Raw genomic sequence first — 16,738 nt, 5'->3', positions numbered from 1 at the left:
TAGCATGCTTTACATTTAAATGCAAAAAATGTTAACTCTATTCAAGTACAATGGTGTACAAGAGAATTTTTCACATTTTTATAGTTTCATGTTTCAAGCCAGAATGGCATAACCCGTTTACAAAATATTTGCTAAGTGTATATTGCCTCCTGAATAAAACTTTTAATATAATCTGTTCTGCTTAAGTTAAACTCATTAATCCCTGTATTTTTTGGAATGACTGAAATGACTCTCCTTAGAAGTAAACTAGTAAATATATACTGTAACCATAACATTCTATATTCAGCATAGCCCTCAAACGTTACTTTTTAAATGAAGCTATATGTACACCTCAATGCAGGCAAGTTCAGAGAGGATTGCTTTAAATCCTATTTTCCATTGATACTACATTTCCTAAGAAGTGGTGCCCAATGAGGCATTCCATATTAAACCTAACAATATGGACTAGCTATATGCATTATAGCACTAAGCTGTTAAAACAGTTTAAAGTGGTCCCTTGTATCTAAAATACAAAGCAGACTGAAAGTGGCAAAGGTAGGCACAAAGAGGACAGAAGGGCAGCTCTGATTTCTTATAGGAGCCTATTTTTTTGCCTACTTAATGCAAACTACTAATGGTACAAAGAAAGGACAATGCTTCTAGCATACTTCTACTTTACAACTATGGCACATGCTATAACTAGTAAAACTTTCAAAAAGATTCTAGTAACAGACCAAATGAGAGAAACTTGAAAGCTTTTATTTCATACAAGTTCCGAAATACAGCACAACTGTTAGTTTAACAAAGGCCACAGTAGTAAGGTTCTTTACAGTTACAACTATCTAGGACACCAAAATTCAGCATTACATTAACAATCTTCTACTCGATCATATCAAGATGGCACCTTCCCACACACTAGTGTGGGAAGAAGTTCCTACAAAAAGACTAGGTGGTGTATTCCTTGCTTGTGTACTACTTAGTAGTCCCTGCTAATCTTCAATCGCCTCTGGAAATGCAGATAACTGTGATGTCTAAAGCCCACTCGTGGGGAAGTCCTGAAAAAGCCTTGTCCCACACCAACCCAAAAGTTATCCAAAGCTCTGAAAAATCATATCTCTAATCACTACACCAAGTTACAGATTTCCTGACCTGTCCTTCATGGGAGCAATCCTCTCTTGCACCATTTCCATACCTTCTCCAAATCCCTTCTCCTTTTCAAATTTAACTACTGAGTTGAAAGAAATGGGTAGGGAAAAGAACTGTTGAGTTTATTTTCCAAGGTTCTTTTGCTTATTCAATGACAAGAAAAAAATGTACACTTTCTAGAATACCTATTTGCAACAGAGGCTTGGATAAAGCCTTTATTGCTGAGAGTAAGGAAATAATCCTCAGTTTCTTACCATCTTCTGTATTCCAGCTCCCCCCACCCCCGCCAACTCAGTAAGGAGTTGGGGGAAAGAGGATGTAAATTCGGAGCTGAAATTAGGGTGATCTGCATTAGTTGAGTTGGTTTACAACCCATCCTAATACTAAAACCACCAGCCTTGGCACTCTTCAAGGCTTAATGGTTGTAACAGGCACATGCCACCTAAAGAGTTCACAATTTAGGTAGGGCTGTAGAACGGTGTGTTCCAAATTATGTTCTAACAGCCACAAATTCCTCAATGAGAAAAGCCATAATGCGGACAAGTTTCTTTAAAAGACAGTTTACCAGTTCTACAATGCACAGCTACAGAGGTGTGTCACAGGTAGCTTATATGGAGTGCTTGACTCAAGCACAAGCTAGGATTGGTTATGCGCCATGAAACATGTCCCATAATGCTCTCCAAAACAATTTATATGTCAGATGCACAAAGGTTATTTGGCAAACAAGTCAATGTGTAAATGCCAAGTTGGAAAGCCACTTCCCTAGAGTGGTCATCACACTCATCTGTTTAAATTTATCTTGCCTTGATCCTGCACTACACTCGTTTTAGGAATGTTTTTACACTTTCTAGATTCTAAACCCTTGTTATGCCAGAGAAAGCTTTAATTTACTTTTGTCTATTAAAGTATGTCCAGTGATGGGGATGTTTTAGTTAGACTCTAATGCCTCAAATTAGGTTGCATTGTTTATAATACTGACAGCTGGAATGCAAAGACGCTACTAGCTTGTGCTATATAACAGTGAATCCTGAAGGTAAGAATTATTCTGTGATGAGCTCTGACTTCTACTGGACATATAATCTCGGACAATATGCCAGCCTCCCCACAAAGAGAAAAGTGACCTGTTGCTTAGGTGAGAAATGAAATCTTCCCTTAAACCAGTAGTAAGGAAGCAGCAATAAGATTCCAAACAAAGCTAGAACTGACCCAAGTAGAAACTGTTTTATTCCACATAGTCCTGTCCCCTACCAGCTGAACTACCTAATCTGTCAACATGTGATGTCTGGCAACAGCAACATTTTATCAAAAGTATGAAGTTGTCATAATTTATCCACTTCATGTAATGTGTATTCACAGACATGGGACTGCTGCTATGCATACATGATAGTGATTAATTTGCTTGCTCATCCCACTACGTTGGCATATCCAAGTAAGCCTTGTTGAGCCTATGCAGAATGAATGGCTATGTCATAGGTTGAGAGTAACTTGGTGCCTTCTCCAACAACTGCTAGTATTTCTTTAACATTTCAAAGGCACACTTCATGCTTTGAAAACCCCAAGTATTCTAATCCTGAAAGGCTGAACATTCTGTGTCAGCTAAAGGCTAGCAGCAGTTAATGAGGATTATGCAGAAAAAGAACTATAGACTGCATCCATGGTTAGTGAAAACTCTTAAATACCTACTAATTGTTCACAAAGATACTTCTGTTGAGCTTGTACCACTAATGACCATTACAGCTGGCAGTTAAATTACCATGCTACTCGCTATTTTGTAAATAGGGGAGGACACTTTTAAGAGATTGCTAAACAATGAAGGCCAAGATGTGACCTCCCTTTCCTTGCAATATAATTTAAAGCAGGGTGTGGTTTTCTTAATGTTAACAGTTCTGAAAAGTTATGCAGGTATTGCAGTGGCTTTTCAACCCTTCACAATTTTGCAAGCAATTACTGGTATGTAATAATATTAAATCCTTCACTTGCTTTCAAAGTAATATTTAAAAGCTAAGCTTCCGTGGTCTTACCTAGAAGAATGTAGAACGCCATTGAGGAGATGAAGGATGAGGAGTGTTACAACTTTTTTGGAGCCCAGGGAAAGTCATGCAAATAACTCATTCCAAATAAGGATTTTCACATCACTCTACACAACACTGTATTATTTTGCTAGTGAACAGTAGTACCACTGTAAAAATTAAGATATCTAAAGTACTTGGCAGTTTATGACATGTTTTGACTAACATAAAAGCTGAGTTGAAAACTCTTGCCTTCAAACTGTGTAATAAATATTTCCTCTACACTATCTCTGCACATTGTTGAAAGCTAACACGATAGACTTGCACTGCCCAGTTGTTCATTTAAAATTGTCTAGCACTGCCAATAAATCTTCAAATATTCAATGATGCTACAAACTAACTTAAGTCATGTAGCCATATGCAATTTTAAAATTAAACAAAAGCAGCAGCAATACAATGTTACAGTTTGGTTACCAGTGCCTTACTTTCGTTTGCTTTTTGTGTCAGTAGTCTGAAAAACACTAGAGGCAGACATGAGATTTTCTATATATTGTCCAAGAACTTGATTTTCTGATTTCAGTTTCAGGTTTTCTTCTTTAACAGCATCTACTCTTGCAGACAGATCTGGAAGGACAAGGTGAATCTTAGAAGCAAATCACAACATCTGCTCTACTCTGAGTTTTAACTAAACGGTAGAAATAGTCACATGAAAAGAAAAGCCCATTATAAAGACATTCTGTATAGTGAAAGTTTATCCAATGATTTCCAATAAAATGTTCTTAAAACACGCAGTAACCCAGTATCAAATTTAGTCCCTGCCCCAAGCAAGCCTCCTAGGAAAAGCATTCCAGAGTCAGGGTGCCACATGCATTGCAGTTATTTAAATGGAACATCATTAGAGCGTGAATAACTGTGGTCAACCTATCTCCGTCCAGGAAAGGCTGTAGCCAGCGTATCAGTGCTAGTAGATAAATATCAGTGTTAGTAGACGAAAAGCGCTTCATGTCTTCAGAGGCTATTCAGGCCTCTTTAGAAAGGGGTTGGGTCGAATAACATCCCTAGGCCCCACTAACCAACAGCATCGGCAACTTATCAGGAATTACTATCATATTCTAGACCATTCACACTTCCACAGCTTCATCTAAACTTAATGAAAACAAGAAATAGAGCTGAGAGACATCAGCTTACTGATGATACTGTGTTCCAAAACCCCAGATGACCTTACTCAACAGTTTCATGTACATGCTGAACAAAATATAGAATGCTAAGGCACACTATAGTATAAATGGCAAGGGAGGGAACAAAATGCACTTTCTGGACTGCACCCATAGTCACAATGTGAAACCCCTTGTTGGCTTCTATGCCCCACCAGATTTAACAGAATTTGCAGGAACATCTTCTTAGCTCAATCAGAACTGCAGATGATAAGTTTCTATCCTTAAAGTAATTCTGCATGTAGATAGGTTAACCTTCTGAATTAAGAAACTAACCTTCAAGTGTATGCTGGAGTTCCAAAACTTGATTAATAAGTCGTGTTTTTTCTTCCAATTCCACTTGATTTTCAGCCTCAACAGCTGTAAAAAAGAGATACTCTTTAGTGCAGCCAAGTACAGTATTACAATGCACAAGAGGGAAAGCATTAAGTTGAAAAAATGCTTTATACCATCCATATCCGCATTCATCATCGTTGAACAGATCCAATCCACTGGTGAATCTTGTACTTCAGAAATGTACTCTGCTTAAAGAAGATAAAATTTTGTCAATGGTATGTACAAATGCAGAACCAGGTTTTATAGTTGAATGTTTTAGAAGGGTAGCATTTGTTATCTAAACTTCAGTGTGAACAGCAACCAACAAAACATTGCTGTGAAAATAGACAAATCTGCTTTTGTCTTATTTTTTTAAAAAAGTGGTAAAATTGAACTTTTCCAGAAAAAAGGAAGCAAAACAATATTCCTAAGGAAGACAAAACAGTTATTTTTCCAGCAGCAGCCAAATCTGCCACATTTTGCACACCAATATCAACTGCACCAGCCTATTTCAACATTCTTGGGACACACTTTGCAATGTGATATATGCTTTGAGCATCTTTGTTAATAACTGATCAGGTAGGCATCTGTTGACTGACTGTTGGCTACTTCTGCCAGCAATTTAAAAAAATACCTCTCCATCCAAGTTTTCTCGGACTATTAATACTGGCTCTTGGCATCTCTGGTTCCTATAACTGATAGGATGCTTCACTGACTTTCATTGACTCAAGCCTATTTACATTTTTATACTGTTTGATTGCAATAAAGCTTCTAAATGTTTACAAAAAAATTAAAACATTGAAATAATCCATAAATAATCTTAATTCCAAGACGGAATTAAGATTGCCGGAAGAAATATCAACAACCTCAGATATGCAGATGACACAACCTTGATGGCAGAAAGGGAGGAGGAATTAAATAACCTTTTAATGAGGGTGAAAGAGGAGAGCACAAAATATGGTCTGAAGCTCAACATCAAAAAAACGAAGATCATGGCCACTGGGCCCATCACCTCCTGGCAAATAGAAGGGGAAGAAATGGAGGCAGTGAGAGATTTTACTTTCTTGGGCTCCATGATCACTGCAGATGGTGACAGCAGTCACGAAATTAAAAGATGCCTGCTCCTTGGGAGAAAGGCGATGGCAAACCTAGACAGCATCTTAAAAAGCAGAGACATCACCTTGCCAACAAAGGTCCATATAGTTAAAGCTATGGTTTACCCAGTAGTGATGTATGGAAGTGAGAGCTAGACCATAAAGAAGGCTGATTGCCGAAGAATTGATGCTTTTGAATTATGGTGCTGGAGGAGACTCTTGAGAGTCCCAAGATCAAACACATCCATTCTTAAGGAAATTAGCCCTGAGTGCTCACTGGAAGGACAGATCGTGAAGTTGAGGCTCCAGTACTTTGGCCACCTCATGAGAAGAGAAGACTCCCTGGAAAAGACCCTGTTGTTGGGAAAGATTGAGGGCACAAGGAGAAGGGGACGACAGAGGACGAGATGGTTGGACAGTGTTCTCGAAGCTACAAACATGAGTGGAAGACAGAAGTGCCTGGCATGCTCTGGTCCATGGGGTCACGAAGAGTCGGACACGACTAAACAACAACAACAATCCATAAAACATGTGGCTCTTATTGTTATATGTTGTTGATGTCTAACTGTTCTGAAAGCCATCTTGGTGTTTCCCTGAAATGAAAGGCAGTATGCAATTTGTTTTATTAATAATCTTTTAAGTTATGCATATCGATTTAGCTTCTATTGTTGCATGTTAACTTTGGGTGGTGGTCTGGGGTCCCACACTATTGGGCGCAATGTAATTTTGTACAGGGTGAGTCCTTTAAAAGAGGCCCGGTGGATACAGAGTACACATGTTCCACAGGGCCTCTTTTAAAAGACTCACTCTGTATGTTGTCTATAAGCGCACCTCACAGCGTCCTATAGTACCATAACATTTCACATGCACATCTTCGAAGAAACTCATAGTTTTAATGCTGTATATTTCTGCTCTACAGCGGTGCATTCCCTATAGCCAGGCAGGTGAAAGGAGCGAGAGCCAACCTTAAACAAGAAATGGATGGCGATTATTAACGTCAGGGGATGTTGGGTCCCTCATAAGCAAGGCTGGCATTTGAGAGAGGCTTGTTCATTTTCATTCCACCCACAACGCCTCGGTAGGAGGCAACGTCGCTGCTACCGGAAAGGCGGAGAGCCCAGCGCTCCAGAGCTTTCTCTTGCGCGCTCCCCAGAAGAAGAAGAAGAAAAAGCACCACCCAGCAATCCCCCCCAAAAACAGATTAGATGCTGCATCCTCAAAACGGAGCCTGGGAGGAGGAAACCCTCCCCTTGCCAGCACATCCCTTCCACACACCGGTCGCCTCGCCCTCCCAACCCGCAAGCAGGGAGCCCCGCCTCCCGCTCAGGTCCCCAGGCAAAGGAAGCGCGCGCCTACTCACCTCTCCCCCACCTGGCCAGGTTGCCCTCGGACCCCAACCCTCGCCTAGTTCAACAGCGGCCAACTGCGACTGCGCAGCTTCTCCTTCGCCCGGCCGGCAGCGCACGCGCTTTGCTCCATGAAAACAACCGGCGGGGTGGTGGGGGGGAGGAGGCAGGAGGGAGACGGCGGGCTTAAGGGGAGAGAGACGGCCCAGCCAACCATCGAATCACAGCCAACGAAAGCGGACGGCCCTTCGCGAGGCAGCCAATAAGCGGAGGGAGACATCGGCAGACGCTTCCATCGGCTGTGGGGGCGGAGTCTCTTCGCCTTCGCCGGCCTGCTTCCGCAGGGCGGAGTAGTAAATAGGGATGACAGGGGCAGACGCCTCCCATCGCTAGTCCCTTTTCTCCCTCTCTCTCTCTCTCCACCCTCCGCCCAGCTTTCCCTCAAGTCGTGGGCCTGAATGAAGGCTTTAATTCATAAGAGAGCAGAGCGGCACCGGCTGCAAAAAAACACGCCCAAACGGCGCTGCTTTCCCAGGGCTGCGTCATAAGCACCTCCCGCTCCAGTTACAAGACATCTTTCCGCAACCTGAAGAAACACTTTTTGAGGCGGAACGACGTGTGTCAGGGGTGCCGACAAAGGAAACGAAGGAACCTCCCACTGCCATGCTCTGAGGCGAAAAATGCTTGTTCCTATTTTGTAACTGCATTTATCTCCCACATTTCCTGTAGTGAGGTCAAAGTGGCGGACGTTGTTTTCCCCTCCTTTTCATGGTATCTTTCACCTGGTTAGGTGAAAGAGATAGTGAGGGACTGACCTAAGGTTACCCGAGGAGCTTCGTGGCTGAGGGAAGATTTGAAACCTAGTCTGGGTCCTAGTCCGAGGCTGTAATCACATTTATTTCCCACTCTTCTCCCAGAGTGCTTTGCCTCACCTTTAATTGTCACAACAACATGGCAAGGTTGGTCAACATCATGACCAAGGGCTGCAACCCTACAGACAGTTGGGTCAAACTGAATGCTGTGGCACTTTTGAAGGAAGCATTGCAAGAAACTAGCTAGAGGAGACTAGAGAACAAATGCGAAGTTTGTTCCTTATGCAGATTTTATTCGTAGGATAAGAAGAATAAACAAAACAAAACAGGTAATCCTAAGGCCCTTTTCAGTTGCCTCTATGTGGCAGCAAGGTTAGACTCCTGACAGCCGAGATGCAACACTTAGACTGGCTCAAGCGCTGTGATGGGATTCTCTTTCCAGAAACAGGTTCTGTCTTTCCTTGATCTACTGCCTTACTATGTTGTTCAAGTAAATTGATGCTCAAGTAATTAGCCTGTTCCTTGGTTTACATTCACATGACCTTGAGGATGTTCTTGCAAGGCCAGGAGGGTACCCCAATAATCATGTGGTCACCTGAATGGACTAGGACCAGATGGACTTCAGTGGTTGGCATGCAGCCACTATCCAGAAATAAGTGGGTTCCTATGACAGTCTCAGACTGTACACTCTCTTGGCATAACTTCTACATAGCAATGCTGCCTACAAGAGATGGAATTAAGTCCTTGGAGGATTGAGGCCCATACCTAGGCATGAATTTGGCATGGGATAAGCAATTGTTAGGCACCGCCTAAACCCTTATTTAAATCACAGTGGTCTTCCATAATGTTGCAATACAAGAGATGGGTATCTTTTTCTGACCAAGGGCCCCCCTCTGGGCCACCTTCCAAGGGCCACATGCCAGTGGTGGCTAGGGCCAGAGGTAAAATTTTACCTTTTTTCCAGTAGGCTAGTTTCTACACACACCCCCTCCCATTTGCCCTCAACCCTGAGGTTCCCCACTCCATTATACCACCATGGAGTACCAGAGGGAAGATTTCTAGGGCAGTACAGCTGGACAATCCTGTGCTTCAATAGATTAGTAAAGGGTTGGAAAAAGATGCTGAGCTCTCAGTTACAGTGCTAGTGAGGCTTAATGGGTGGAGAGGAGAAAAAAGCTATTTGGCTAAAGGGTTTTAATAGAGTAATTAACTGCTTCTTTGAAGGTGTCTTAGTTTAACATTAATAGTTGAATATAAGCTTTTGATATTTAAAGTGTCAGGAACAAGTTAACATAGTATGTACTTGTTTAAACCTAGCAATATGATTTTAAAGTAACCAGATAAGTGTGTGCACTTAAATCATGTAATGTGGCATATAAATGTAAATGTCTTTGTTACATTCATCTGTGTTTGTACTATGCCTGCACCCCACAGTTTCTGGGTCAGTGGTAAGTTAAGGGTTCAGAGGGAATAAGAGAGATTGAATGGTGAAAGTGACACAGATGTAGGTCACCCTGTGCTGTGGGAGCTGAATTTTCTTACTATTGTGTAAGTGATGAAATACACTCTCTTCCCTACACAGTGCTCAACCTCAGTATATCTATAGAACCTTCTACACTGTAATGTACGAAAACGGCTGTTGTAAGGTGTGGTGGTGTAAGGCATGGGGCTTATCTTAGAGGTGTGGAGCCTGTGTTCCTCAAGGTGTTGTTGGACCAGTCATCAGAACATGCATCATCCCTGACTATTGGCTTTGCTGGCTGGGGCTGATGGGAGTTCAAGTCCAAAAACATATGCATGGTCACAGGTTTTCAAGCCCTGTTTTTTCAGCAAACTAGCTACTTTTCAACACTCCTCTCTGCAAACTCACAACTTAGCAAATGTATAAATTCTTATACCAGAAACACTTGCAAAATGCATGTCAAGAAATACTGGTGGTTGTACTGGTGCTTATCAGGATAAAAACAATATGAATATACCAATATATTTATTTTTTAAAAGAGTACAGGTATATTGTTTTCCCATAGGCATGTTTCATTGAGGAACAAAATTTCAGACGGAATGAAAAGAGAAGTGTTGAAAATATACCGAGGAACTAATAAAAAGGGCAGAGTTAGGGAGCCCTCTGCTGTCTAGAGAGGGGACTTGCAAATGCTTTTTTTCTGGTAAATAATTTCAGTTGTTTCCAGTATGTAGAAATGTATTTGTAGCCCCAGTTCTATAAATCCCACAGTGGTATGACAACTTACACCCCTGTCCCAAATTAACACATATCATGCCAAATTATTTCTGTGGGTTTAGGTGGGCCTAAAACAGTTTTCTCCACTGCTACACCGCAAACCGCTTTTGAAACTGAAGTGTCAGTCGTGCAGCGAGATTACTTTAGACTCTGGACTCTTATGATGTCTCTCTCTTTAGCTGGCCATGTGTATTGATTCACTTACTTAAAAATGTGGTCAGCCAGCCGTGCTGCATTTGGAGAGCCTCCTGGTCATTCTGCTGGACCAGTAGCGCCCTGATGGCATTGATAATGAGGTGCATTGGAACTATGGCATAGTGGTTTGCTAGTGAAATTTTAAAAGAAGTTATTTGACTCCTAGCCATTGCTTGGAAATAGGTTTGCACTGATTTCAGTGGAACTTAGATCCAGATTAAGATGTCTGAGATTGCAACCTTGTACAGCTGAACATTTTTATCAGCCTCTTTGTGAAGGCTATTTGCCTCTGAAGAACTTAATGTACAGGGTAAGTGATGTAACTTTCTTCAACCCTTCTATTAACTGTAAGACCTGTGTTTTCTTTCAGTTAGGGTGTTTATGCACTTCTAGTTATCAGAAATTTCCTTACTCCCATTTATCTAGAACAGGGGTGGGGTGCTAGAGCTGATTTACAGGCCAGATTATTACCCACCCCCATGACTCCTCACGATCCAGGTTTGGCAGGTGGGCAGAGTGATACCCACCTGTCAGTTACCTGATATCAAAATGACATCAAGCTATCTTTTTTGCCCATAGGCATCTTCAGAATCCCCTTCCAAAGTGCAAGCGAGGAGGGAGGCTACGTCTTGGCTGAGCCTAGTTAGCATGACTTTTCAGAAGCATTTGTTATTACGTATGTCTGTCAATCTCACTCCTGATGTAAAGTGCAGTGCAATAAATGGCTCAAGCTCGATAAGGAAGATTGGTTAAGGACACCACAATACTCCACAGCACTCCTGTCAAACTAGTAGGCAGTTACCTAGTAGAAAATATATGGCCCACTTAATATTACACAATAAGTAGTGCAGCAGAAAAGCTATGTAGATGGAAATTCGCTTTGGGGTTTTTGTTTTACGCCACTTCCAACAGTTTATAAATATGTAAGTAATTCAATATATGAAAGGATTTACAGTTGATCCTCGCCCTTTCTGTCATACAGATAATATAATTAGAGCTGCTTCAAGCTGTTTGCCTTCAGAAAAGGCCCTTTTAAAACCTACATAATCCTTTCAAATCCCTGCAAACAGGCATCCAGTTCTGTAGCTGTGACTTTGGAACTTGTCTGTGACACTCTCCCATTGGCTAGTGAAATGTTGCTAGAATGAAGGAAATCTGTTTCTCCCCCTGTGAGACGGCTTGCTTCACTGGTTGCTAAACCAACTTAGCAACCAAGAGGTCATTTTAGGCTTCTGGCCATTGAGCTACTTCTGTGATATTGTCAGAGCACGCCAGTTCCCCCTGCTTCCAGTTCATTTCATTAAGGACTCAAGGAAAAGACAATAGTTGCACTGAATATTGCTGGACCGCATGTCAGTAGTGGGTTGGTGAAAGAGGCATAAGTGGGTGGCAACAAATGTAAATTTTACCTTTGTACAGTAGGCTATTTTGTGTATACACTCATACACTCCTTGGTGTCCTGCACCCAGGCAACCAAGAGACATTATTAGAGCTGAAGGAAGCATTCCAGCCAGGCAAAAACATTCATGGAGGGTGTAAAGCAGGGCTGGCAAGGATTGTGGCTGGAGAGAGCCCCAAGAGTCACATGATGGGGGAAAGGAAGAGCTGCATTTGACCCCCAGGCCTGAGACTCTCTACCCTTGTTCTAAAGGACAGAAGCATGCTGACAGTCGTCTAAGTTGCTACCTTAGGTAGAAACAGCTTCTCTACTAAATCCAGTAGAAAAGAACATGAGATCAGCATATTAGGTTTATGCCAACATTCTGTGTTACCATTGCACTGCTGTAACTGCTTTGCTAGTGGTAAATGGCCAGTGCAAAAGGAGAATCAACAAAACTGGGGAGGGCAGATGCAGAGTTTAATCAAAATTCTATGCTCACTCAGAGCTCTCTCTCCCCAGAGCAGAGGGAGGCTATACCAACGAAAGGTACAGGATAAGCAAAAACACCAGAAGCAGAGTCAGTGGAGAGTCCAAGCAACTGCATGTGCCTCCAAGTCTCCCAGCACCACCCTGACCACATCAGAAGATGAAATTTTAACTAGTTCAGCGGCCAGCCATGCTGCAGCACTAGGAATATGCACACCATTGAGGTAGTAGCTAATCATGACAGAGCACAATCATTTCAAGTACACTGTGGAGAAACCAAGATGGTGGCATCAATGGGCTCTGAGTCTCCTGTTGTCTCTAAACAATGGGAAGGGTTAAAATAAATGGGGTAAAATGTGAAATGCCACCCAGTCTGTGGATAAGTCTGTTGCCATTGTCATAAGATGATGGAATGACTGAAAAAACATAAGCATAAATAGGTAGGAAAGGGGGATCTGGGAGGTCACTGGCTGCTGGAATACCAGAGTTGGCCCATGGAAAGAAAGAAGTAAAGGTGTAGACTTCACCACTACTTTTTCCCATGCCCTTTAAAGGCTTCATGTACTTCATTGCTGCATTAGGTTGCTATTAAAGGCACAGATACAAGGCCAGTTGAAAATATGGTAATCCTACTCTATCATTCTTTTCATAGAGAAAATCAATATAATATAGTTATAATTGTATGAGCAGTACACTGAATGTAATATTTTATAAAGCAGCTCATCAGGAGATTAATGCCCTGTCAGTGTTGCTTAAAGAAAATTAAGAGAACTCACTCTGCTTCTGGAATGACTTAAAAGTTGCCATTAGTAATGTACTGCTCATTTACGTGTTCATTAAGACATTATACAGTTAGCTCTTTCACTTGAGCTATATGGATTTTCATATTACAATCTTACAAAGATATTTTTTTAAAGAGCAAGGCACCAGTGTAAATATGAAACAGTGCTAGTTCATTTATTTTCCTCTTAATTCGTTTCTTATATTTCTTTGATAATACAATTCTATATATGAAAGAAGTAAGTCTCACTGAATTGAGTGGGGCTTATTCCCAGGTACTGTATAAGATTGTTTTTGGCAGAACAATTTTTATCTTTGGCTGGGAGCAGTGGGACAAGGGAGGGCAGAACTGCCACATTCAAAGCCCAGACCCTTCATGTGTCCCTATTTTCCAGGGATGCCCCTGATTTAGAGAAGGCATCCCAGTTTCTGATTTGATCCCGGAATCTCCTACTTTTCCTTAGGATGTCCCTATTTTCATTTGAGAAATGTTGGAGGGTATGCAGTTATCTGACCCCTAAGCCATCTGAAGGCAATCCTTTATAGGTAAGGTTTTTATGTTTAATGTTTTTATATATGTTAGAAGCTGCCCAGAGTGGCTGGGGCAACACAGTAAGATGTGTGAGGTATCAATAGTAAAATTATCATTATGGAATTGTACGTCCATATTTTCATCAGAGAAATGTTGAAGGGTATGAAAGCCCTGCCAGCTTCTACTGGCCAGGGTGGAAGGCAACTTCTTAGTGCCAAAGGAGATCAGGAGGCCCCTTAGCAGCTGACATGGCTGGAGGAAACAGCTTGGATTCAAAGCACTTGCTGCAGTGATTTAAATCCAATCCACTTTCTCAGGAGAATGAAAAAATACACCTTTAAAAAACTGATAATTGTTTTCTTTATAGAAGAAGATGAATTTATTCAAAGTGTTTCCTCCAGTGCATTGAATACAATCATCTTTTTTCTGGGAATAAAGCAGTGCTCCATTTTTTAAAAGAGCATTTTCTCTCTCGAGAAACCACTCTGTATTCAACAGCTTTCTCTGAAAAGGGGGAAATGCTCCATTTTTAGGAGAATTTCCCCCTCTGCAGAGGCTTCTGAGTTCCATGTAACGGATAATCTGCTGACTGTTGGTTACAGGGAGTTTACTTGTGGGCACACTTCTAGCACTGATCAGATGAAAACTTGTCTTCAAAGGAGGTTTCTATAACCGACAATCAGTTGATTGGCAGTTACAGCTACCTCCTTTGAACACAGACAGGTATCAAACACCTTACAGCATTATGGTGTCAGGTGTTTGACAGATGAGTGGTCTCACCCACCTGTCAATGTTGACCCTAGCAGGTGGGGGGGAGAGATTTGTCCCACCAGGCAGATCCAGTTACCCACTCCAGGTGTAGACAGTACTGAGTTAGATGGTCCAGTATTTGAGTCAGTATAAGGCAGCTTCCTGTGCCTAATCCTGTGCTCAGCTTGGCTCTGCTGCACCCCACCTCATCCCTATAATGTTCCAGTTTGGGACACTACTCTAGCAGAAACACTATCATAGTAGCATATCACCCACCACACTTTCTGCAGCCACAGTGGAGGCCTCTGCAGTGGCCAGCATGTGAACATATCCACTATATCCTTCCCTCTCCAGCAGCTACAGTCGGTGGTTAAGGACTACACTCTAGCCAGGTATTAATGGTATCATAACCTGATATTATCTTCTGCCTATGAGAACAGCACATTTTCATAGCACAGTGATAATTAGCCATAGTTAATGTATTCCAGGTTCTAATTAAAATTTTCTAAAGCCAGGTGTCATTGCTTTCAATAGAAATGAGAGGCATAATCAGGACTGGTAAAGACTTTCTGGCACTTTTGCATGAATATCTACAATATGCCACAGTTGCATCGACAGAAGCTCTGTGTGATGTTGCCCGTCATATAGCAGGTAAATAGTATAACCTATCACTTCTGGGGGGCACTTTTAGAGCTTTTATTGCAGATACATTTTCTGCATTGGGCAACTTTCCACCATGTGCATCCTGAGAGATAGTCATTTATTTAACCATAGTTCAGGCTCAAGAGGAGTCAGAATGCAGAGGCAGATCTGTGGGAGTACAATGGTCACACTGGGCACTGAGCGAAGAGGTGCCTCAATGATGTAGAAGTGAAGGTGAGAGGCTGGGGGGCACTGAATTTTGGTGTCACACAGGGCACCACTGAAGTTTGAAAGCCCAAATCTGCCACTGTGGAATTATGCATACATTTTGCTCTTTTGGGGGGTGCAAAAGTGTCTAATTGCCTTGCTGAGGAACTTCCTATGAATCATTGGTATTTAGGCTATAGTATCTCTAAATTCGGGATGTAGGTGGCGCTGTGGGTTAAATCACAGAGCCTAGGACTTGCCGATCAGAAGGTCGGCGGTTTGAATCCCACAGCGGGGTGAGCTCCTGTTGCTCAGTCCCTACTCCTGCCAACCTAGCAGTTCAAAAGCATGTCAAAGTGCAAGTAGATAAATAGGTACCGCTTTGGCGGGAAGGTAAACGGCATTTCCGTGCGCTGCTCTGGTTCGCCAGAAGCGGCTTAGTCATGCTGGCCACATGACCTAGAAGCTGTACGCCGGCTCCCTTGGCCAATAAAGTGAGATGATCGCCACAACCCGAGTCGTCCGCGACTGGACCTAATGGTCAGAGGTCCCTTTACCTTTATCTCTAAATTCAAAGTGCCTGACATTTCTATAGTCTGCTTTTTATATTCAAAACTATCAGGTGACCATTGAGAACAGTGATGCTCTACTGCACATCCACAAGCAAGAAGAATAGTCTGGAATGGTATACCACTGGAAGCATTTGGGCCTGCCCCTACCATGTCTTAATGTGGATTTTGAACCCCTTATGCCTCTTTTAATTCTTCCTCATCCATGCAGCATTCTCCTCCAACTACTGTTGTCCCATATTTCCTTCTCCCTAAACCTGGAGAGTCCCTGTACTTTGAAAATCCATAGGAGAGCTAGGGAATATCCGGATTTAGGAAGTATGGGACAGCAGTAATTGAAGGAGAACGCCACAAGGGCGGGGAAGAATTAAGAGAGGCACAAGGGATTCAAAATCCACTTTGAGCCAAAACATAGACTAATTTGTCAGGGGCAACAGAGGGCAGATTTTTTAATTCAACAATAGCAACTGAGTTTTCTAAAACAGTATTATCATTCTTTTAAGAACACTCTCCCTTTAAAACACACCACATCGTATGCCTATTTTGAAGCTCAGTTGCAAAGCACTCTGAGAACTTCATAGGCAAAAGTATGGCATATCTCAGTGCCATAATAAATAAATAAATAAATGCCTGTGACAATCCTACGCCATCATCAAAGTTTACTCCAAATGCTTTATAAAAATGCTAGTCCAGAGACTAATGATTAACAAGAGATGTGCATTGTTATGTGTGAACACACATTCATGTAACAGAATGGATATCTGTAAGGCTAAATATATTTTTAGCCCTTAGGTCATACATGTTTATAACAAGCCACCTATGTTCCCTTACCTGAGTCATCAGCCAAGGAAATATTAGTAAAGCTGTCATCCTCCTCTTCCAGAGAACCTTCCATTTTGTTTCAGTGAGTTTTTTAAAATTTCAGGAGTGCGTTAAAGAGAAAGCAGCATATCCTATTTTCCTCTTGTTAAATCTTTAATGATTCCACCCACCCACCAGAGGCTACTTGATCCTTGCACTAAAAACGAAACACTTCTTGTTC

General features: G+C 41.9%; 1 protein-coding gene and 1 long non-coding RNA gene across 4 annotated transcripts in view; one reads left to right on the top strand and one right to left on the bottom strand.

Annotated features, from left to right (window-relative positions):
• Positions 1-717: 717 nt before the first annotated feature.
• SCOC (short coiled-coil protein) lies at positions 718-16,729 on the bottom strand. Of its 3 annotated transcripts, none has more exons than XM_079989523.1 (4): positions 16,528-16,729; positions 4,798-4,872; positions 4,625-4,708; positions 718-3,758 (listed from the first exon to the last, which is right to left on the bottom strand). In XM_079989523.1, the coding sequence occupies exons 1-4, from the start codon at positions 16,589-16,591 to the stop codon at positions 3,616-3,618; spliced, it is 366 nt and encodes a 121-aa protein (XP_079845649.1). In that variant the 5' UTR covers positions 16,592-16,729; the 3' UTR covers positions 718-3,615. The 3 variants fall into 3 exon arrangements, with proteins under 3 accessions (XP_079845649.1, XP_079845650.1, XP_079845651.1); XM_079989524.1 differs by having other exon boundaries at positions 4,798-4,869; positions 16,528-16,728; XM_079989525.1 differs by lacking the exon at positions 16,528-16,729 and adding an exon at positions 7,118-7,240 and having other exon boundaries at positions 4,798-4,869.
• LOC307223521 overlaps positions 7,528-16,738 on the top strand; it is a 33,447-nt gene continuing 24,236 nt past the window's right edge. Inside the window, exon 1 of the long non-coding RNA XR_013842121.1 lies at positions 7,528-8,244. This is a non-coding gene — a long non-coding RNA (uncharacterized lncRNA). The remainder of the gene's footprint in view (positions 8,245-16,738) is intronic.

Source organism: Podarcis cretensis, assembly GCF_951804945.1.
Source record: "Podarcis cretensis genome assembly, chromosome: 9".
NCBI classification, from domain to species: Eukaryota; Metazoa; Chordata; class Lepidosauria; order Squamata; family Lacertidae; genus Podarcis; species Podarcis cretensis.
Note: the sequence above shows the minus strand (reverse complement) of the source record. Positions and strands in the feature narration are given on the sequence as shown.

Excerpts from the sequence above, each read along its gene's own strand:
- SCOC (XM_079989523.1), bottom strand. The coding sequence starts at position 16,591 with ATGGAAGGTTCTCTGGAAGAGGAGGATGACAGCTTTACTAATATTTCC. Across the intron at positions 4,709-4,797 it reads GATGAATGCGGATATGGATG|CTGTTGAGGCTGAAAATCAA; the intron begins GTATAAAGCATT and ends TCTTTTTTACAG. Across the intron at positions 3,759-4,624 it reads ACTCCAGCATACACTTGAAG|ATCTGTCTGCAAGAGTAGAT; the intron begins GTTAGTTTCTTA and ends TTGTCCTTCCAG.